Genomic DNA, 23,268 nt, shown 5'->3' on the forward strand with positions numbered 1-23,268 from the left:
CCTGATGGATAACTCATTTGCTTTTGACGCAGTTGTTAATTAGGCCTGACCAAGAACCCTGTCTTTGTTAGTCAGCTAGCAGATCTCTGCACATTGCCTGACAACATCATAAATAACCTCTCAAAAGTTGCCGCTAGTCAGCTCTGCTGGAGATACAGGAGCTACTTCAGGAGACTAAATGTTACCTCACAGATCCCTGTTGAGGCTTCAGTGTTTTTAGCATCACATCATTTCTTTTTATATTATAGTAATTTTCGGCACTATCTGTCTATTTGGCATCATCTGAAAATAAGTAATGGTACCATTTATGCACATGAAAATGAGTACTTGGTGCTTGTTCACTTGCATACTGTCCCGGCTTTTTATGACAGCCTTTTTGATAGACATCAGTTGCATAATATGCAATGCTCTTACAATTTAAAATACGATTCTATTGTGAACATGTTCAAATGCAGGCACTCTCCTCTGCTAGCTTTAACATTAAAGGACCTGACAGACAGAGAAAGAGAGAGGGAGAGGGAGAGGTGGGAGGAGGGGACAGGAGGGAGCTGTTGAGTGTCTGCTGATGGGCTAACTCAATTTCAGGGAACACAATGGAGCCAGAGGCTGATTTCCAAAAGGCAAATTGTCATTCTGAGCAGTATGGCACCTGTCTAGTGAGTTCATCTCCTGTGCAGTGGGTGTACCCGAGGGAGGAGGCCAGGACCAGAGGAATGGACCATATTATGGCGGGCCCCTGTTATGGGAGGGAATTGAAAGTGAAACTGTTTGAAATGCATTTGAAATGCATTGAAATGAAAATCGGGGAGGCTCTTATGGCTGCCACTGGAATCCATTCAAACAAGCACTCAATTGGTTTGGACCAGATTAAGTGGGTGAACAGGTGGGGATCGAGTGAACCGACACAGACAATGATGCTGTTGCCTCGGTGACGGAGCAAGGGTCCTGATCCCTGGGACTCCTGCCGCCAGTCCCAGTACACTCAACCCCAACTACTCCCCCAGTCACCACTGAAACACACAGGCACGCGTACACACACCCATACATACACCCATCCTCCACCTATATTATTTCTCCATCTTTCAGACTGTGGGTGCTGACCCCCCCACCCCACCCCTTTCATGCAGCAGTCCAATTACAAAGCTGTCTGCACAGATTAAAGAGGCAGCCCATCAGAGACGGGCTAAACACTTCAACATACACACAAACAGTGGTGTGCAGGAAAACAGTACATCTAACCCCATAAACACACAGACAAAAACATCAGCACATGTTCATAGTCTCCTCTGCTCTCACAAAACAACTTACCTGACACTCTCACCTGCACACTGACACATCTGTCAGCCCCTACACACTCGATCCTATCAACTGTAAACACACACACACACACTGTCTGTCACTTCTAGGAAGAAACAAAAAGCTATAATGAGTATGAGAGCTCCTAATTGAAGGTGCTATCTTTATAATTGCTGTAGAAATAATTTGCCAGGGTTAAAGTAGGTAGCCCTGCCTGTTCAGGTGTCAACACAATCACAGCTGCCTGGAAGCTTTTCCAGCTCAAGTCCCTGACCTCGCTATGTGGCAGGTGCTCCAATACTAGACACGGCCTCCACAAAGCAGGCTAATTTTCCAGCAAGAGCAAATTCTAATCTATTACAGCCTTTTTATGTGCCCACCTTTCACACACCTGTCTCTTACATTGTTATCTACTTTATGTGTGAATTACTGCTTTGGCTTGAAAAAACAATTTACCTCATTTGCCCCAGACACAACTCTGTTTAATAAATGACAGTGGAATAACAAATGCAGGTAAATGTAAGTAAAGCCTGATATCTTTTCTGAAGGGTGTGAGATTTAATCTTTCATTCCAGCGAATTTACCATATTAACGGGCGGCTGTGGCTCAGGTGGTACAGCAGGTTGTCTACTAATCAGAAGGTTGGTGGTTTGATCCCGACTCCTCCTGTCCAGATGTCGAAGTGTCCTTGGACAATATACTGAACCCCAAATTGCTCCCAATTGCTGGATCTGAGTGTGAATGAACAGTGTGTAAAGTGGATGATATATATAAATGCAACCATTTACCCCATTTAAATTACTACTCAAACCTGTAATTTACATGTGCTGTATAGTACATTTAAACCCCACGCTAAGAGACTGAACTGAAATTCCACTATTGTTACTTTTCAACACAATTGAACATGAATTAACAGGTTAGAAAAAATATCATTGTTATGCTTCATAGCTGAATTGAATATACCTTGTTAAGTTAATTACATGATGTTCCATTCACCAATTTAGCTAATTATTGTGGTAGTCAAATTGAATAATTCGCCCAGCATCCATGTATATAAAATATACTAAAATTTAGTGATGCCCGAAGAAGGTCATTTAGACCAAAATATATTATCACTTAATAAAGTTGGTGTGGTGAACATGTTAGTAAATAGTTATCTATTTACCCATCCAGCTGACACAGAGAAACATTAAGATTCTTTAGAGTCATGTTGGGACATGGACATCTGATGAATGCTAAGTCCAATATTTATTCTTCTTTAAGTCTGTGTTGGTGTCTACCATCTCCTGAAGGAAATATCTGGTCCTTCAGCTGCTACATGCTTGACTATGTTCACCAGCTAGATGTTAACTTTGTCTTTTCCGTTGTTAAGTGATGTGTAGGTAGCGTACAGTCAGTTTATCAAGTAAACCCCAACAGTAAAGATATGGACCCTAACATCCAAAGTAAGAACTGAAAGATGCCAAATGCTACATAGATCTGAGAGAAACAGCACAATAGTAACCATGGTAACATGCATGATGATGATGAACAGCCACAACCAACCAACATTAATTCTCTCTGTTATGAGGTGATCTCCTCTATACTGGTGCTAAAGGAACCTAAACTGAAGGGTTTGCAGTAGTAAAGTTGGCAACAGCCTTCAACTTCTTATTGTGATGCTGTGACTTTGTTTCTGGCATCCAAAGTAAAACAAAACAAAAGTTTGAGAACATAATCTTATGAATTCATTGAATCATTAAAAGCAGGTACTGTAGGTTAAGGAGCATTCATTTTGATCCATTATCACTAGAGGTACAAGGAGAGGCTGATTCAGCTTATGATGCAGTAGGTAAAGAAAGTTGAAGGGACCTGAAGTTAAAAGTTTTGTGTCATCTGACACCAAAAATCAAAGGAAATCAAATATGTTGCCCCATATCAGCCTTCACTGATGCATCCTGACATGGAAAACAACAACTGACAAATGGTGTTGAGTGATCTTTGACAATGTAGTGTTTTTCTTTCCTTACCTTGAGAGAACAGGGTGGAGGAGGGCCTGTGAAGTGCTGCTCTGATGTTGGGCTGCTCATGTTCACGAGGTGTGTTGCTGTGAATAAAGTGAAACAAAAAGAGATTAAGAGAGATGGGAGGTGGGGTCATGTATATAGCTGGGCTAGCCTGCTGGAATACAGAGTGTGAGGATTAGTTATCCTCCTTGTCTAGACAGCTAGACCCGGAGAGAGGTGAAAATGATGTGTTAAAAGACTTCAAAGAACAGAAGGAAAAAAACATCTCTATCCAGGACGGCGCGTATGGTCTCAGATGGTGGTTCATCACAAAATCAACCAACATCCTCTGAAAAACAGAGAAAACAAAAAGTACCTGCATTTTCCTCATGACCAACCCCCGAGACCTTCCAAAGAAATGATGCACTCTAGCTCCTCTTTACTCTGTGGCCTCCTACGAGCACCCGCAAGTGCTCCAGTCATTACTGTTTGCCTGTTTCTGTGCTCAGATATCAGAGGCTGGGCATGCGGTTAGTAGTAGTAGTGAGGCTGCAGGCTGAGAGGGGTGAGCAAGGCATGTCCTGTGGGCCTCCAACCACATCATGAGCAAGCAGGGATTCTGCCTGCTCAAGCATGAAGTGGAAGCAGCCACCCTTCATAAATCCTGACCATCGCGGCACTGCACATAGTGTGGATTTAAAAGCCTGAGGGAACAAAAGCATTGTTCAGCTATATTATATAGTGGACACCTGTATTATAGCATACTGTCTTATGTTGCACAATTCCAGCTGCACAGGCATTATGTTGCTATATCTTGCTTTAGTAAACAAACTCAATAATTTAAACCAATACTTGAAAATCTTGTCGCTTTCTGATTCTTATGTCCAGAAATACGTATCTATAGTATATTTTGTGTATTATTCTGCTGGAAATAATGCATCCAACCCTTTGGACTCAACACTTGGCAATGCAAGAGTTCCATTATGCTCCAGTCATGCATCAATCTCTCAGAAACTCAGAGCTGTGAAAGCATGAATCTCCACCTTTACACTGCCTGGAAGAATAACAGAGGACGGACAAGAAAGGCAGCTCGCTGTTCACACAAACAGAGCTGCAGACAACGAATCAAATCCGACGCTCCCTCATTGTAAGTGAATAAATTACAAGTGATTGTGCTTTGTAATGAAGGCAGTCGAGCATATTGTGCAAATGCTCTGCTTTTTAATGATTTAATTAAAGAACCTCACTCGAACTGGAGCAGAAAATTTCAACATGGAGATGAGCAAGGAGCCCTGCCGGGAAAAAAAAAAAAAAAAAACCTGTGTTAATTGCTGCAGCGGCCAACAGATGTGCCTCACGTTTCTGCCCATTTCCTGATTTATTCAAATTAGTTGGACCCCAAAGAATGCCAAATGTTGTCTTCCTAAACTAAATGATTTACAACCACTAAGCGGCATCGTGTCATTCTAATTTGTGACATACTCTACCCGGTTTAAAAAAGATGTGGCTTTAGGCAGCTGAGCTTGTGTTTAATCATTAATTACAGCTATCATTAACAACAGATTTGTCCCAAAATGACCCATTTAATAGCTACAGTGAGACTAGCTAGAAGCAAACTTAAAGATCCAGATCTAATTCGCCCAACTTCAACATACAATATCAATATGACAAGACCTATTATATTCATGCCAACTCCCCAGAAAGTTTCAGCTTTACAGGCCGACTTCTCTTTAATCAAACTAAACTGCAGGAAAAGTTCAGTAAAGTCCGGAGAGTCAGTGCAGTCAGTTTGTCATGCAGACTGAAAGGAGACAGCTTGAAGTACTGCCCCAGCCCAAATGCTGTGTCCCTCGGGTGACAGCAACACGAACATTAATCACCTGACTCATTAAAACAATCTGCACAAGTGCCCACAGCTCATAAACTCTGGAATAGGCTATAGTGGCCATTTTACCTCCTGAAGCACTGCTTATTTACCTCTCAATACAGTAAATCTGCCCATACACTATTAACTATGCTCACAGATCCTTCATAATCATGTTAAGACTCCATGCTGATAACATATTGCTGCCATTGAGTGGGCCATTTTATGAACTATTAATTGAAATAGTTGGCTTTTACTGTTGAATCATCCAAGTAAAAGAAATTATTGTTATAAAGGTGTTTTGGATAGAAGCTCTTTGAATAATTAAAAAAAAAAAAATCTTAATTTTCAATCACATTGGTGACCAAGGAATTGCACTGAAATTGCAAACAAGGGAAATAAGGGAAATAAATTGATTTTTAACACTGATGTTTTTCTTTTAAGAGGAATAAACTGATCTAATGAATTAAGTAAATGAGCGATATACCTGTCGAGATTGACTCTGATTCTGCTGGCAAAGACTAGAGAGGATTGCTGGAGGCAAACTGCAGATAATATAACCCAAAGGTTATCACTTCCAATAAGTAGAAGAGGAAAAATGCTTATGTTGATACTGAGAAAACTCACTCTCAAAAAGACAGCTCACACAATGGTATGCTCCAAGATCTCAACTTGAATAGACAGACTTTTAGAAATGCCTCTAACTATTCCATCACCCAGGCACAGTGGGCGTACTTTTCTTTCAAACAATATTTAATGGTCACATCTAAGCTATGAAACAATGTTCTGCTCACAGAGACGGCCTCATGTTCTCTCAAGGCTTCACTATGGGTGAAATCAACTGTAATGATCACCTTTTTTTTCTTCTGTGAAGCACTTTGTGACTGATGTCTGAGAAAGGTGCTATATACGTAAATAAACTTTGCTTGCTTGCTCTTGGGAAAGTTGTGAAAAAACTCTTAATAAAACTGTTTTGTTGATATTAATAAACTACCTGCTATCATTTGAAAGAAGCTCTTTGTGATAAGTCAGAGTGAGGAAATGCCCTGGAGAAACTGCTACAAATATTTATAGTATCATCAGAAAAGGGGAAGAGGTTGCACTTAAAAAGATCTTTTTTACATCTGCGAGTCCTAAGTCGACAGAAACCTCCAAAAATAGCAATGTCACTGTCTCAGACTGTTGATTAGTGAGGAGTCAGACTTCTACATACTACCTAATAGCCTGCAGGTATGTGCGCAGCCTTAGTTACCATGGTGATACACAGAGCGCGAAACGTGACTCAGTGCCATGAGAGCGAAAAGTCAGTCAGGGTTAAGCCCAAAGTTAGTTTTCTAACCACTAATCCTGCCTCATGGGATATAACCCAGAAACAGAGGTGACAAAAAGTCAGAGAGCAACAACGACCGATGCGGTGAAAGAGTGACAAAGACGGCTCAGGGAACATGAGGATTTAAACCGTGTCAGTGACAGAGGTGAAGATAATCCTCTAACAAGGTCAGCACGTAAGAAAGGCCAGAAATGTTTCATTGAGAAAAAGTTGACCATGAAATGACAAAACAGAGATGTGAACAAAAGTTGCTTTTCCACAATGTAAACAAGAGCGATCATTGGATAGTTTGGGAACAAATACTCAAAACAGTAGTGACGATAGTCCAACTTTTAGCCAATTTTGGTAAATGTGCTTATTTGCTTTTTCTTGCAAAGGGTTAGATGAGAAGTTGAAACTCTCTCATATTTCTCTGTTTAATGTGTATCTCAGGGCAGCAGCTAGTGTGCCTGGCATAGTAGCATATAGACTGAAGGCAGGAAGAAACAGCTGGTGTGGCGCAGGGCAAAGGAAAAAACAAATATAAAACCCAACTACCAGCACCTGTAAAGCTCACTAACTGACATAAGGGGTGAGGGGCGGGGGGGTTATATGCAAGAATCTTGGCAAGGCTTGCTGCCTAACAACTTCACCATGTTTAAAAGTATTTTAATGGACACAAAAAGAGCCCATGTGGGTTCTTAGGATGATTGCATGGGTAACTACAACACGAGACGTTTATGGATCCAATGGGTAACATTTTAGAAACTCATCACCTGTCAGTGTGAGGCCCACATGAGCACGCTGATCAGGTGGTGTGGGGGGGGGGGTCCAATAAGGCTTCAGGCCAGAATGTGAACGCCTAGCAAATGAATTGTTGACAGAGCAGTTCTGATAAACAACCCTACAAAATCCTTGTAGATATGGGGCACTAAAATATTACTGCAGCTTAAATCACAATTTACACCCAGTACTTAAATGCAGAACCTGCAGTATAACCACCCCATAATGTAGGTGCAAGCCTCACAAAGTCACAGTGTGTGCGTGTGTGTGTGCTTGTGAGAGAGAGAGTGTGCGGCCGGTGTTGGAGTGGGTAAGAGGTTGTTGTTGTGTGTGTGCGTCCAAACCTCAAAATCCAGTCACCCTCCCCAGCCCCCTGTGCAATTTTCACAGAGGCTGGGTTTCATCAGGTTTTGTATTTCAGACCTATTGATTATCTGCAGTGAGGGGGCACTGTGACAAAACCTCAGCAGGAGTTCTCCATCTGCAGTGAGCCGTGTGCCAAAAATACACACACACACACACACACACACACACACACACACACACACACACACACACACACACACACACACACACACACACACACTTCCTCGGCTGTGTTATTACTTCTCAGGTTATAAAAGAGAGGAATATATAGGAATATGCTCACAAATAAAAGCAGTAAACTCTTGCTGGTATTAGTTCTTATACTGAATTATCCAATCTGCTTCATCAAAACGCACAAACACACACACAAACACAAACACACACACACACACACACACACACACACACACACACACACACACAAACACAGCAAGCTCTGACTGAACATGTAACATCAAATGCTGCCTCTCCTCTGTATGTTTCATTTGAAGGTTGCAATGGGTTAGCTAATCGATTCACCTTTTTTTGTGAGGCCCAGTGTGTGTGTGTAGTCGTCTCTTCCTAATCGATGCTTATCTCCCTGACCTTTCAGTCCTCTGCAGACATCTGTGAGACCTGCATGTACAAACACAAAAACCACACAGACTGAAAAAGTTGAATTAACTTTCATGTTTCGTGCTCTCCGGTATTAACGTAGTCTCGTTTAGATGAAGATAGAGATTTTGCCCACAGTTTGAGTAGGGACACCTTACCATTTTAACAGTGCGTCACCTCCATCTAGTGGCGGGAAGAGTAACTGTTAACAACCCGACGTCACTGTCGTAAAAAAAAAAAAAAAAAAAAAAAAACATCACTTGACGGCAAATTTAAAAAAAAAATCAGCATGGCTTCTTCGATAATTTGCAGCGAAACTCAAAGCAGGTAAAGAGCATCTGTCAGTGATGTTTATTCAAGAATAGACAACTGACCCGTTCCTGTACCTGTGTGTTGGTCTGTTCGTGGTGTTTGAATGTATTTGTTGTGACAGTGTTGATGCTGCTCTCCTCCTAGGCCAGGACACCCCTGAAAAAGGAGATTTGAATTATCAATGAGACTCTTAACCTGGTTAAATTAAGAATAAGAAAGACACCGTCGTACCTCTCATTAGTTAAAAACGAAATGACTCGTAACTGCCACCTATTCTCCTGTAGGAGAGTAAAGCTTGGTTTGTATCACTGTCTCTGTCTCTTCAGGGTGAGCTCAGTTATCAACAGAGATGTAAAGCAGTATGGAAAGAAGTACATGTTTGACAGCAATGAAGAGACATGCTGGAACTCGGACCAGGTAAATCTAATGTGTACAATATGTACTAATGGCCATAGTATTCTGTTTTTGTAGTTAGTATACAAGAAATCCAAATATTTCATCGTTTTACACTTAAAGTGAATGGTATAATTATTTTATACACACACATAGTCTGCATATACAGTCACTGGTCACTTCATTAGCTACACCTGCGCCACGAATTCTACTTTTTTGCAGTTTATACATTTTCTGTTTTTGTTAATATTGTCAAAAAAGGTGATAATTCTACTTTATGTTTATACGGAGGTCGTACTAAGTGGTGGTGGTGGCATAGTGGGGTGCATTATATTGACTGGTATTCCTAATATTTTGGCCCCCTCATGTATGTTAATTGAGTGGACACAATATTAGGAACACCGTTCAATATAATGCAACCTCATACACCACCATCACCTTCTATGGCCACAATAATAAACATGAAGTAAAATGATCACCTTGTTGACAATGTCAACAAAAACTGAAAATGTAAAAGCTTAATAAATGTAGATTCTGTAGCAGAGCTGTTGTATTGGATTGAATTAGATTGCAGCGGTGTACCTAATAAAGAGGCCAGTGAGTGTAAACTTCAGCAAAACAAGCCAAATGTTTTTCCAAAACAGCAAATGTGTATTGTTCCCACAAACTACACAGGAGAATAAAAAATAGAATGAGAGTAAGTTTCACTTTAGTACAAAGTAGAAGTGAAGTTAAATGAAAAATGTAAAATTACAAATGTATTTACAGTATGAGATATAAAAATTGAAATGAAATATTGGCTGTACAAAGGAAATATGGACTGTGCTACAGACCAAATAAATGGTGACAAGGGCAAAAATTAAGTGCAATAAATCAATTATCTAATAGTGGAGGTTGAATGCAATGTACAATGTTAAATCCAATTTGTTTCTTTCCAGAAGTTGTTGGAAGTTTTTATAATGTGGACAATATTTACTAATTGCTATAGTATACTGTTTTAGCAGTTAGTATACAAGGTATCAACATGTCTCATCATCATACACTTAACAGTAAATGGTGCAGTACTTAAACTTTAGAAAGCCATTCATATACACAGTCCATATAAGCTTCATCAAAAAAGGAAAATGCTTTAAAAATCTGGCAGTTATTTTGTTTTCTGATGTGTTCCTACTATGAATGGTTCCTACACCACTAGGGCAACTTCTCCTATCTCCTATCTATGCATTTCATTGTAGGACACTGAGCGCATTAACAGCACTCACAAAAAGCAAGCTAACCCTAACCCTTTTTAAGAGTTTTCATTTCCTGTGACACTACTGGGAAGTTTCCAGTGTCAACTTCAGAACCTGACCTGGGTATTAATACTGTACATGTCACATTAAGTCATCAGTATATTGCATTTTTTAACAGGGTGAATTTCAGTGGGTGACTCTGGAGTTCCCCCAATCTGTCAGGGTGTCCGAATTAAAGGTCCAGTTCCAGGGAGGCTTCTCGTCCAAAACATGCAGACTAGAAGGTAAAAACCTTGAGATTAGATTTTCCCATGTTAGGCTTTATTGCAGATGATTTCCACAAATGTGACTGTCCACTGCACTCTCATTATTAGTGTTTCGTATTGCAGGTGTGACAAGATAAGATTAATGATTGTCCGCTTATCCTTTCTGCAGGTTACGTCAAAGATGGAGATTTTACAGTGATCAGCCATTTTTACCCAGAGGACAACAATGCTCTACAGATATCCTTCATTCTTACAATCCAGCAACGTTTGAAAGAGATTACATTAGTTTCTGGGGATATATCCAGCAAAAATTAGACCAAGTTCATAAAGGGTTTTTTTGTTTGTTTTTTTTGATAACATTTGATGATATGAAAGCAAAATCATAAAATAATAAATGTAATATTTTCTATTACACATTATTTATTGTCAGGAATGCTATAAATGTAATATTTACCTTTGTCATGATCTAAACATAGTTTACAAAACTAATGAATTAATCAAATTATAGAAATATTAGCATGTACGGAGCTACATTTATACAGCTCTGACTCAGTGCATTGAAAGATTCAGTCAGTCTGTGTCACGGTTACTGCAGCCATTGAAGCTACCTGTCACTTTCAGAGCAGTGTGTTTCCTGTTACTGATCTAGATGGCTCATAATAAGTATCAAACAATATTTTCCTGACCATGTTTTTCTATTTCACCATGCTTATCTTGACTTAACTCCACACCCACAGCTTTCCCATACAGGAGGCCCCTGCCGTGGACAAATTAAAAATAATGTTTGAGAATAGTGCTGACTTTTTTGGGAGAATCATTGTTTATTCCTTGGACGTCCTGGGGGAAAAAGCCTCATGACCATTTTTTTTTTACATCCTCTCATGAGAGAGGAAATGACCCACGAGTGACACAGGACACAGGATGGTGTGGTGGCACTTGGGGAAACATGTCATCTTCGCTGCCACCTCATGAACTGAAGTGAACTGATCTGAAAGTGGCCTTTTTTGGTATGGAGGATTTCAGGGTTGTTTCAAGCCATCACACTCTTCATCACTCAAACGCACTAGGCTTGACAAAAAGTCTTAATCTTGAGTTTTTACTGCAGATTTCATGGGTTTATTGTGATTATAAGAGCACATGTAATCACACTCTTAACACCTACAGTACTGTATCTTGTGCCTTTTGAGTTGACACACTATTCCAGTGGAACACACAGTATAAAAATAAATTTTTAATAAAACATGTTTACAGTCCTTGTTTTGCTATCTTTCAGCCACACAAAATAACTCTGCCGCACAACTGCTGCATTTTAGTCCTTGTTTGTACAAAGTTTGTGTACATTGCAATGCATACAAAATAATTCTTACAAATCGAATGAACAATTTATAAATTAACAAATGCACTTTACTCCGTGTCAATGCGTCTGCACAAAAACAACAAAGACTTTTAGTTGTGACAGTTCATCTGGCCACCGGTGATAGCTGGTTAAAGGTTGACTGTGTCAAACTGTCCTTCCCCTTTATTTATTTTAGCTAGTGTCATGTTGTCGGCTTGTAGAGTTTAAGAATATGGTCCTCCAACACTTTCTGAACTAGAAAACAAAAAAGGAAAATGTTTAATACAGTAAAACATTATTTACAGTGGTTTTTAAAAAACCCATCTGTCAGTTAAAAGATTGAACATACTCTTTTTGTGTCCAAGGGCGACAGCTAAGGCCATTGGACTGTACCCCGAGTCAGACTCAATGGTCATGTCTGCCCCTTTGGCTGAAAAGAGTTCAGTACAGTACAATTAGAGAGGCAGTCAAACAGAAGTCTGCTGTGAATTAGTCAATTATTTATAATATAGAAAAGTAATGTACCTAAGAGTGCCTCTACACATTTGATATGGTTTCCTCGTACGGCATATAGAAGAGGAGTTCCCCCATTCTGAGATCAAAATGCAACAGTTTTCCATCAGTAAATACTATGTGAAAAAAATATATAAATGTCTGACATGAAGAAATTTAAAACTGTACCCAGTCATAGGTGTTAATATCTACACCATGTCTGAGAAGAGACTCAACAATGTCCACATAACCTCCAGAGCTGGCCAGTGTCAGGGCACTTTCTCTCTCCCTTGCAATAGTTTTGGGATCTGCACCCTAAAACACAAATCACAAAAGCATCAGAGAGTGTATATGTGTCTCGATCAAATGTGCCAGCAACTTCTTACCTTTTCCAAGAGAAAATCAACCACTGCTTTCTCTCCAAACGCTGCTGCCCACATGAGAGGCGTGAAGCCCCGTTCATCCTGTTTGCTGAGCAGTGAACTGTCTGCAAAATGATCGAGGTTACAGTGCATCAGGAGGATGTTTTTATACACTGAGCACAATTTGTGTCTTGTTTTAGTGAGATCAACATTGCTCACCTTTACTCAGGTGTGCAGCCACTTGTGAAACCTCGCCCTGAGCTGCCAGCTGATGTATGGACAGAGCTTGTGACGAAAATAAAAGTCATAATAACTTCATACGGTCAAGACAGTGACATACCATGATTGTTTATGTCTTGACGTCAGCAGCCACTAAAGCACATTATTAATGCCAGTACTCACAGTCTAATGTTGCTGGGCGAACTGTAACCTCATTCCCACGCTGCTTGTTGGTCAGAGTGGTGGAGTGATTGAACAAACCATCTTCATCCGTATCCATGTTCTCTGGAGAATATGGAGAAAAGCGCATTCACACAGAAATGTCAGTGGAAGCAGAATATTCATAATAAAAATATGAAAAAGAAAAGAAAATATCAGTTGACTGCAGATGTTACACAGAAAAAAAAGTCAACATATGTCAATCAAGAGTTCATGTATAGGAGCATCTTTGAAAATACAGTCACCATTGGACCTCTCCTGTCTGGACTCGGAGGAAGAAACGTTAGATGATAGATTATGTTGACCATCTGCAACCTCATCACCTTTGGCCTCCATGATCACTGCAATAAACACAAGAGATGAGTAACTCAACAACGTGGGGCTGCCACCGAGGGGGAAAAGTGGGCAAAAACAGATTAAAAATTACGTTTTTAAAGCCAGTGACATGATCTACTCACCACATCCAACCCCACTGCCCAATTGCGGTAACTTCCTTTTGGTAAACTGAAAGTAAATTATTTCAGATCTGACGACGGACCGTGATGGTCGATCGAAGTGTCCCGAAAACATAATACTAATGTCACGGTTAATTTACTATCAAATAAATCAGTTATTCTAACAACAGAAACGCTGCATTTGATTGATCCTGCGTTATTTACAGCATGTTAGCGCTTGTGTGTTTTTTGTTTTTTATTAAGGAAGAACTATTTTTTTAATCATCGATATTTCTGTCCGGAATGTTGTCGTGTGGCACATGACAACAGAAATGCGGAAGTAGCATTTATCAGCTGACACAACTTTGGTTCAACTGCGGTCTGTTTGTTTCTCGGTTTGAGTCTGCAAAAATCAGCTTGCATAATGGAGGACCAGGAGATGCAACTGAAAGTCAGACGAGGTAAAGAGCAGCCACATTAGCAGATAACTTACCTCATTTTTATTGTGCAACGCTGCTCGCTCCAATTAGCCGCTAAGCTAACGCGGTGACAGTGTTGTGTTGACATCCTCTTTTGTCCATGTCCGCCGCTGCTGTTGGGTTTCTTTTATCCGTGTTTTTTTTCTATCATACGTGATGTATTCTGAGCATTTGACTGTATGGGTTTTTTTCCCCCAGTGACTGACAAATTCACGGAGAGCATGTACGTCCTGGCTAACGAGCCGTCAGTGGCTCTCTACAGATTGCAGGAGCACGTCAGGAGGTCGCTGCCTGAGCTGGTGCAGCACAAGGTATTCAGCCTGTGTCACAAACCCTGCATCAAACATCAATATGAGACGTCAGATGAATAATCAGCCTTTAAAATGAAAAAATGCACTCCAGATACGTTTTAAGATATATGAGAATATTCCTCTAGGAATAACATTTTGTATCCTGTGATTTTTCCACAAAAAAGTCAAATGACCTCATTAAAATCCTTAAAATGACTTCTAATCTAAAAACGCAGAATCTATGAATATGCAAATCAATTTCATATACATATTTCTCTTTTTCTTTTTTTTATCATGAAACAACAAAACACATCAAAGCTGTTTTGAGTTGTTACTGGTTGCATGACTTTTACATCATTAAAGATCCAGACATGTATAAAGAAACACTCTGCTTGGAACAGAATGGATGTTTTTTTCCACAAAAAAGTACAATTGTCAGTTAAGATTTTAACTATACGAGCAAGAATAAAAAATACATTTTTGAATGGAGGGGGACTTTAAGACCGCTGTCCTGCTGTAAACTGAAGCATCAGAAAATGTTAAGATGATGTGAACAGATGACACTGTTAGGGGGCTAGTCTGCTCATGGGGCCTGATTTACTAAAGGTTTGCATGTGTAAAAACATGTGTAAACTTGACATCACCTGCAAAAAAAATGTGCAAGCTGATCTACAAACCCAGCGCACTGAGGCTTGCGTCTTTAAAATGTACAAGATAATATGCACTGTCCATTTAGTACTTTTGCCATAATTAATATTTGCAAAATACAGGGAGGAGAAAATGCAAATATTTTAATTTAGCACACACATTGTGATTTACCAAAATTGAAGGCCATTTTGCTGACGGTAACTGCATCTATAAATAATACGTTTGAAGTGCAGGCATTAACTAGCTGCACACTGCACACAGATGACTGCTGTTACTGTGGAGAGGAGGAGACAGAGGTACAATGACAGAATATGCAGGTTTTTTCTGCCCGTGTTAATATTTTTGGTTTTACAGTTCAGCTTTGACTTTGTCACAAACACTCTCCCATATAGCAAGTTTTCTGATGTTTTTTGCTTTTTAACCACTTCCACTAGAACCTCTAATTCCGAGGGATCAAATTTCATTTTGTGCTTGCAGGCTTACAGCTCGTCCAAACTCTCCATTAAGACACGCAACCCCCTCATTTAAATACTGCTGTCTGCACCTGTTGTCATTTGCGCAGTTATTCTTAGTAGATCACCCACAAAATGCACGCAAACCAAACGTGCAATCTGTTGCACTGCACAAGCAAATTAGTACCCGTTATTTGGGATCTTAGTAAATCAGGCCCATGGGGTTTTTTGTGAGATATTGGACACAAAACAAGTATTATTTAGACATCATTAGTTGCAGGCATGGAAGTACATGGACAAGCTTCAGGATTTATACCAAGATAACATCAGAATGAATCTGTTATTCAGCTAAGTCATCTTATTAAAACTGAGGCATACATCGGCATAAAAATAACACGGCTGGTATGACTTTCTTACAGCCTTTAAAATCCTCAAAGTGGAAGGCACAGTTTCAGCAATAGAGGGAGTGTGTGTCTATGTGGTTTCCTGCTGGTCAGGTTTTTAAATAACAGAATAAAAGATGATAGTATGTAGGAGTACTTATTTTATGGTCGTGCAAATTCTTGAAGTGACTTGTTGAAGTTAGAGATGCAGTCTGAATTGTGTTCACTTTTGCACAGTAATCTGTAAAATATCTGCAACTCTTTTTTTTCTTTTTTTGTCAGATTTGCTTTCAGTCAGGGTTTGTGAACAGTCACTTAAATATTTAAACGTTGTTCTCTGAATTGAAACACAACAGAGAAGCTAGTGTCATATATGGCTTGCACTCTTTATCTAGAATTATTTTATTTTCTGTCATTTCTCACGCAGACAGACATGCAGAGCTGGGAAGAGCAAAGTCAAGGAGCCATCTACAGTGTAGAGTATGCCTGCAGGTGAGATGATACATTGAGCTACAGTACATATTTGCTAAATCCTATCGGACCGCTGCCATGACTGGTAACACTTTCATCAATGTGTTGGTTTTTGCAGTGCTGTGAAGAGCATGACGAACAGCAGCTTATATTTCAAAAACATTGATGGCCTCCTCCGTCAAGCCATCAGCATGAAGGAACAGATAAGCAACTCTCAGGGTCGCAGGTAGGAGGCAGCAGTGAACATGTTGACTGACACATGCTGGTGTCCACAGTGTGGGCTGGACATCGTTCCAGATTCTAATGATATTAAAGTATCTGTATAACAGCATCAAGCGTTTTGTTTTTAAAGTATTATTCACATTAGTGTTTTCTTATCTGTTCCATTTTGCCATTGTTTGTTGGAATTGAAGTCCATTTCTTTTCAAAATTTCAAAAACAATCTTCAGGAAAAAAAACAACAACAAATTAGATTTAAACCAAATTTGATCAAATTTCAAATTTGGTCCTCATCTAACTGCCTAGGATGCTGTTTAGATCACATGCTTTAAGTCAGTTTTTAAATTTTACAAAATTATTTGTAAAAAGATGATAGTATTCAACAGTGTAAACTCTCCAAAGCTTGTTTATGAGCTTTAATGATGATAAAACATCCCTATAACACAGTGTGTGTTTAACGTTTAGAGTAGGATACATGTTTTTTAACACTTAGTCAAATGTTCAGGGATCCACAAAAAATGTTTAAGAATTTTGAGGGTTTTTTTTCCACACACAAACCAGAAATAGAGACATACAAGAATTCATTTCAATATTTGACATGGCAAGAGAGTTCTTGGATATTATTTATTCACATCACCCATCCCTTACAAAAGTGTCAAAACATCCACCCATGTGTCCTCCTGCACTTATTCTTTGCTCCACATTTTACCTTTGAGTCATGTATAACTTTTGTTTCTACATTATTTGAGTTTGTCCTTTATTTGTAATTTACATCATTTTATATTTTGGCGCATCAGCTAACATAAACCTTCTATTTCCTTCCAGTTTTTTTGCCATTTACCAGTCCCCAATAACTGCTACTTTTCTTTTGTTGAGCTACCCTTTGTCATGAATGGGAGCTTCATGTTTTGTGTTGTGCTTTTTTGTTCCCCCCTGATACCTGCATGAAGTTTACATGATGACACCCCCCCCTCCTCTCTTGTCTCTGCTCCTCATGCCCCATCCGCTTCCTCATGACATCTGGACAGGGGTGTCTAAGGTTAGTGATTCCTTCGCATTCAGGCCTAGGTTAAGAGCTTTTGTCAAAACTGAGTAAAAATTACCTTCACATGACAGGCTTTTGTGAACATTATTTTAATGCCCTATATATATGTCCAAAATCATCTTACTTTTAAGCTGATGAATATTTTCAAGAACTAATACATTTATTGACAGAAATCATTTGGAACATAAAACAAAACATACCTGCACTGTGTGCTCAAATATTTGGCAAAATAACTGCCAAATCCAGTGAAATAAAGTATTTACATTATTACAATGAAAGCCATACATTTGCCAAGTTGATATTTGGGCAACATTGGTGTGTAAAATGAGATTTAAATCAAGTTCATCCATACAAAACACTATAAACTATCACTATGTTCTCCATCAAGTTAAAAACACTTTATAATCTGAAGGGGACGAATCAGCTGATAAATATGAAAATTTAAGTCTGTTTTTCTCTCATTCCCATGTTGTCTGCAATCAGTCAGGACAAACATGTTGAGAGTAAAAAGGTACAAGGTGACACTTCTACGTCTGTGTTTAGTTGACATTTGTTAGCAGTCTTCTTAGTGACGTACTTAAATGTCATCATCGTCTTTAACCAGGAGCTCAACTTCCTTTATGTCACACAAGAGTAGAGTCTTTTGCCGAAATCCCTGACTTACGTGCAAGGACACTCCTCATCTCATTGTTGACCCCATTCCAGGGTTTAGCCTGGGCCTGCAATAAACCAGATTCAGTAGACAGGGTCCTGTGCATTCGAGGGCAGCTGCCCCCGCTGCTGTAGCCGTCTTTATCACTAGCGTGACCTTGTGAGCCTCCGGATGGGGAGTACTGCTGGTGCTGGTGTTGCTCTCGCTGTCTGGGGTTGCCATATTGAGTGTAGGAGATCTGATGCTGGAGGTGAGACTGACTGCGGTGAATTCGCGGCTTGTCCACACCGACTTTGAGCTCGCAGGGCCGAGAGAGAGGCGCGTTGGTGTTTCCGTGGTCATTCTGATACAGGGTGTCAAGGTGGTTGTGCTTGCCAGTATGGGAGGCTTTGACCAGAGCGTGGATTACAACCACCAGCAGGATTAAGATCCCAGAGGAGAGGACACAAGCACTGGCAATACCAGTCTCCACCTCAAATATTATCAGCATAAAGATGGACATGGCTGCCAAGAAAAAGATGAGAAAAAACACAGAAATTAAATATAGAAAAGCCCTAAATATGAGTCTCTTATCTGTAATAGACCAAATACTCAAAACAGACTTTAAAGCAGAGCCAGAGTTAGGAGATGGCTAAAGCAGCTGGTTGAATTCACTTTTTCTGAACAGTGACTTCAAACAGCTGCTGACTGAATCCGAGTGAGTTTAATAACAATTATGATTAAGAACGAAACTTCTGAAGACATTTCGGTTGAGGCAGTATTACTGAGTGAAATGTTATAAAAGAATGTTTTCTTTTTAATATAATGCCTCATTGCCTTATTTATTTCTATATGCATTCTTTTTGGAAAATTGTTAATAAGGACCAAAGTAAATCACTTCTACGACTAATGTTTGCAGTAGTCATACAATAAAGTAAAATTCAATTCTGTGCAAAATTTGCCCTGGCTGTGGGTGCTCTGGTTTTAGCTCCAGATCTTGTCAGCTCCTAGATCCAGCCCTTCTTTAAAGGTTTTTATTTTTACTTCTCTTGGTTTCCTGCTAGTTTTCCAATGTTTGCTTTTTTTTTTAGTTGCACATTCTTTTTTCACATTTTCAAAGGTGTTTTTAATTTATTTATTTTTTTATGGTCGTTCTTTCCTGAGCTGTCGTTTGTCTGCCTGCAGGAAAAGGACGATGGACTCGGGCATGCTAAAGGAAGGAGGAGAGAGGCACAACTCTGGGATGTGAGGTGACTTCCTGGGTTTTCTTGGTGTTGCTGCTACACTCCCTTGCTCTGCTATGTCTTGATTGAGCCTGAAGTGCGGGTCATAACCTCCTCATCACAATGGAGTGACTGCCTCCACTGACCCCCTCAGTACAAGCCGCTCAGTGGAACAGAGCACCACAGCACTGCCAGGTTCAGCATTAAAAACACTTAAGTCATGGACGCTGGTCAAAGAATGCATTGTTCTCTGGGACTCGCTGGGCGCAACAGAAAGAGAGCTGCAGTGCTGTTTTTTGCCTCAGCTGTGGATAACCCACCACGCCGCCATATCACATAAATACCACCATCAGTTTGCGGTGAATCATGGTTTGCTGTGTTTAGTTCTTACCTGCCAAGTAGAGAGAAACCCCCAGACAGAAGAGTCCGATGGCCACATGTCGCACACCTCTGCTGTCCAAAAGGAACCAGTCAGCTCTGTTGAAACAAATGTCACACGTTCAATGTCACGCCTCCGATTTGTTTACGCTTTAACAATGCTATTTAAGTTTGTTTTGTCATTGTAGCATAAATAAAAAGGCATTTATGCATCATATTTTCTGTGCTGACAGTTTTCTTTATGTTTTAGTTCATTGAGCCTCTTATCATATAGTCAACATTTTCTCTGCCATTTTTTAATTTTTCAAAATATTAGATTATTGATTATGTGGCGTGCACTTAAACTGTGGCTGTTTTGTGAAGCTGATTAATATTCAGATATGCTGTTGCTGTTGGATTTGTAAACCGACGTGGGAAAGGGCCAGCTAGAGGCCGTGTGTGGGGTGCATAATGAGAGGAAGGCCATTGTTTAAACAGGTTTTCATAGGGTTTGAGAGGTGGGGGTCGACCAACAACATTGCACTGTGGGCCTCTGCACTCTGACACATAGGGACGCCTCTTTTATTCTTCTGAAACTTTGTTTTCTGACTGTGGTTATATTTATCAACCAGGAAAGACTGCGGTTTCTTAATGATTAAAGAAGATTATGTGGGCAAGAAGATAAACTTACACTGAATAGATATTAAATGTTATTTTACACTTATCATAAAAGTGTCAACCACTGAGTAAGCAGAAAATAAACCCTCTGTAGGATGTAAATGCAATAGCTTCGTAATAAAGATGACGTTACTTGAAAGTTTTGTTTTTGTGATGTACATTTGCCTTACATTGAATATTGTTTTATGTTTTGTTTACCTCATTTACATATATTGGAGAGAAAAATGTTAGAATCCATAAAGAAACCATAGTAATAAATATTATATTTCATGTTGCTGAACAGTAGCAACTATGGCTAAAAGAATTTACAGGGCAGCGCTAAAAATGTAGTATAACAGTAGCACCAGTACTAAAGAAAACTGACCAATAGGCCATCTATGCTATAATGTTTGCTAACATTAGCAACCATAAGCTAATAGTAAGTATGCTATAGCAGAAAAAAAACAACCTGAGTGTACTTAATTTAGTAAAGATGAGCTTTTCTTGCTGAATAATCTTTCAAGACAAATAATGTATTTCTTATTTCAAGATACACACTCTTGCTTAAAAGTGGGGACTTTAAAACAGTGGTTCTCAACTTTCCTATGAAGGACCCTAAACTGACACATGGTTGACCATGAACCCCCATTTGATACGATTTTCTCCCAGGGTCCTCCTTCTAATGTTTGCTTTTAGATGTTTTATTACAGAAAGTGCAATAGTCATCCACTCCGTTATTATGTTACTCATAGATGGAATTACAGTGAAAATAAATGATTATCCCTTTTGGCCCCTTGGAAACTTCTCACGGGCCCCTGGGAGTCCTCGAACCTCACTTTGAGAACCACTACTTTAAGCTGCATATAAATATAGTGATAAACCGTGTGGCTGCGGGTGCGTCTAAAGCCTTCAAACGTGACCTAGCCGCTCCAGATTGACCTGCACTTTCTAATCTACAATGTCGGATAGTAAGTCTACAATGTCGGATAGTAAGCAGGGTTGTCACGGCTGCAGGTGTTTACCAACAGACGGTTGAAGAGCTGCGTAGAAAGCAGGCTTAAATACCTTTCAGCATCCAGCTCTCCTCTGCACACCTCTGTGGAGAAGTAGCTGTGCAGGAGACACACCACCACAGAGCTTAAATGCAGAGTGAGAGCCAGAGCGGAGAGCACCGTGGAGACCGGCAGCAGCACTGCCCAGATAGCAGCGGGTATGAGCGATGAGAAGGCGGCCGGGGGAGACTCCTTCACTGCTGCCTGCTGGGACTGCAGCTGGAAAATCAAAATGACCGATAAAACGGACATGATGGCCGATAAGATCCCCAGTAAAGAAAGAACAACCAGAGAGCGCTGGCTGTAGTGCTTGTGCGTCATCTTTGTCCTATAAATCTCCCGTGGTCAGCTTTCTCCACAGAATAAAAAAAGAAAAGTTTCACCCCCCCCCCCCCCTTCTCTCCCGGTCGAGCTCTTTAAACACGCTTCTCCTGCGATCCTAAACTGGTAGATGTCCCGAAAAAGTGCAATGGCATTGCGAGTGTGTGTATAAAAATGTTTCCCTGTGGATGAATAGTTTCCTCCTCAGCAAGGATAGAGCGCCCCGCTGCCCCGTCTGAGCATGTGATGTGCTTTAAATCCCCAGATTAAAAACTTCGCTGCAACAATGGACTTTTTCTCTTGGATCCTCGGAAACAATGCTTTGACGTGCTCCTGGGAGAGGCAGAGCTCACTCACTCAACTCAAAACACCAACACCCAACAAAGAAAAGTAAAAAACTACAGGGCTGAAAACGTGTATTTTAATTGCATTGCAGCCTTTTCAGGAAAGTGAGAGTTGCACCAACATATATACCAAAACCAGCAGAACTCACCTTTCAGAACAAATATGTATTACAGCCAACATTTTAAGGCTATTTCTTGGTATGATGACAATAGGCCTGCTGTCTTATTTTAGATAAGCCTACTTCTTATGCTGTGATGTAGGCTGGCACATTCACATAAAATGATTAAAGGATTACTCTGGCTCTAATCAACAGGCTATTTGTCTGAGATATCTACTGTCTAATACTAAAAGAAAGCAGATAAACTGACATCATACATTAAAATAAAAGGAACATCCAAAGTGACCACGTGCAGAAAAGGACTAAACGTGTTCCTGTGCAAAATGACACCATGGTCGGTGTACATTACAGGCAAACTTTTGAGGAATTTGCAGCAGCAGCCACCTTAGCTAACCCCTCTTCACTGTAGAATACCCCTTTTATTCCTTCTCCTCAGCCTCTCTGAATCTGATGAACTTTTCACTAGTTGCCTTGGAAACATGCACAGCCAAGCAGGGATGCACTATTCATTTCATTGCGTTCACTTTGTTGATTTTTCAGGCACCTGTACTTTTCATTTTTGGTGCAGTGAAACTCGTCACTTGTCCCCGAGTCTGAGACGATTTACTAAAATTCATATTTGATATTCTCATGATGACATTTAACGCAGCTGGACTGTATGAGCATCTTGACATACTTAAAAGTTTGTGACCTGTGTTACAGAGGCCCTATTGTTCTGTTAGAGGTTGGGGGTTGGAGGGGTAAAGGTGTAACCTTTTTTCTGTTGAGATGTAGATAAGACTGTAGCTATAAAGGTACACAATGTGAACAATTGCTCTCACATATGTACACTGACCATGCAGGCTATTTCTGAATTCGACAGCCTCACCACATGCTCTAAAAGGGTCGAGGCTGATGTTGCCGAAAGCAGAAGTGAGAAGTTTCAGGAAAATGAAAGAAAAAAAAAGGACTTGATACGGAAAGTTCTCAAAGGCACCTTTATGTCACTATACATAGTTTCTACTTTATCATTCTTGCTTTATGTACGTATTCACAATTTTTAATAACCAATTTATTTCAGCCTTCAGTCCCTGGATTGGTGACGCTCTCACAGTGTTTCGAATACGCTTATGAAG

At 40.0% G+C, this 23,268-nt stretch overlaps 4 protein-coding genes across 6 annotated transcripts; 2 read left to right on the plus strand and 2 right to left on the minus strand.

The window, feature by feature from the left end:
• The first annotated feature begins 8,477 nt into the window (after nt 1-8,477).
• Nucleotides 8,478-11,274, plus strand: nr2c2ap (nuclear receptor 2C2-associated protein). The gene is made up of 5 exons (XM_062423860.1): nt 8,478-8,524; nt 8,836-8,926; nt 10,313-10,418; nt 10,570-10,637; nt 11,136-11,274. Exons 1-5 carry the CDS (start codon nt 8,487-8,489, stop codon nt 11,256-11,258), a joined length of 426 nt encoding a protein of 141 aa, XP_062279844.1. The 5' UTR covers nt 8,478-8,486; the 3' UTR covers nt 11,259-11,274.
• A 592-nt stretch (nt 11,275-11,866) lies between these two features.
• rfxank (regulatory factor X-associated ankyrin-containing protein) lies at nt 11,867-14,129 on the minus strand. Of its 2 annotated transcripts, none has more exons than XM_062423858.1 (9): nt 13,956-14,129; nt 13,274-13,369; nt 12,993-13,094; nt 12,810-12,875; nt 12,615-12,715; nt 12,418-12,543; nt 12,262-12,328; nt 12,086-12,166; nt 11,867-11,991 (listed from the first exon to the last, which is right to left on the minus strand). In XM_062423858.1, exons 2-9 carry the CDS (start codon nt 13,362-13,364, stop codon nt 11,939-11,941), a joined length of 687 nt encoding a protein of 228 aa, XP_062279842.1. In that variant the 5' UTR covers nt 13,365-13,369; nt 13,956-14,129; the 3' UTR covers nt 11,867-11,938. The 2 variants fall into 2 exon arrangements, with proteins under 2 accessions (XP_062279842.1, XP_062279841.1); XM_062423857.1 differs by lacking the exon at nt 13,956-14,129 and adding an exon at nt 13,487-13,746.
• On the plus strand, nt 13,786-20,471 carry borcs8 (BLOC-1 related complex subunit 8). 2 transcript variants are annotated; one of them, XM_062423861.1, is made up of 6 exons: nt 13,786-13,923; nt 14,140-14,252; nt 16,142-16,206; nt 16,304-16,411; nt 17,355-17,443; nt 19,266-20,471. In XM_062423861.1, exons 1-5 carry the CDS (start codon nt 13,887-13,889, stop codon nt 17,419-17,421), a joined length of 390 nt encoding a protein of 129 aa, XP_062279845.1. In that variant the 5' UTR covers nt 13,786-13,886; the 3' UTR covers nt 17,422-17,443; nt 19,266-20,471. The 2 variants fall into 2 exon arrangements, with proteins under 2 accessions (XP_062279845.1, XP_062279846.1); XM_062423862.1 differs by lacking the exon at nt 17,355-17,443.
• Nucleotides 17,452-21,690, minus strand: tmem221 (transmembrane protein 221). The gene is made up of 3 exons (XM_062423856.1): nt 21,383-21,690; nt 19,695-19,780; nt 17,452-18,605 (listed from the first exon to the last, which is right to left on the minus strand). Exons 1-3 carry the CDS (start codon nt 21,688-21,690, stop codon nt 18,073-18,075), a joined length of 927 nt encoding a protein of 308 aa, XP_062279840.1. The 3' UTR covers nt 17,452-18,072.
• Nucleotides 21,691-23,268: the final 1,578 nt, after the last annotated feature.

Source organism: Scomber scombrus, chromosome 8, assembly GCF_963691925.1.
Source record: "Scomber scombrus chromosome 8, fScoSco1.1, whole genome shotgun sequence".
NCBI lineage: Eukaryota > Metazoa > Chordata > Actinopteri > Scombriformes > Scombridae > Scomber > Scomber scombrus.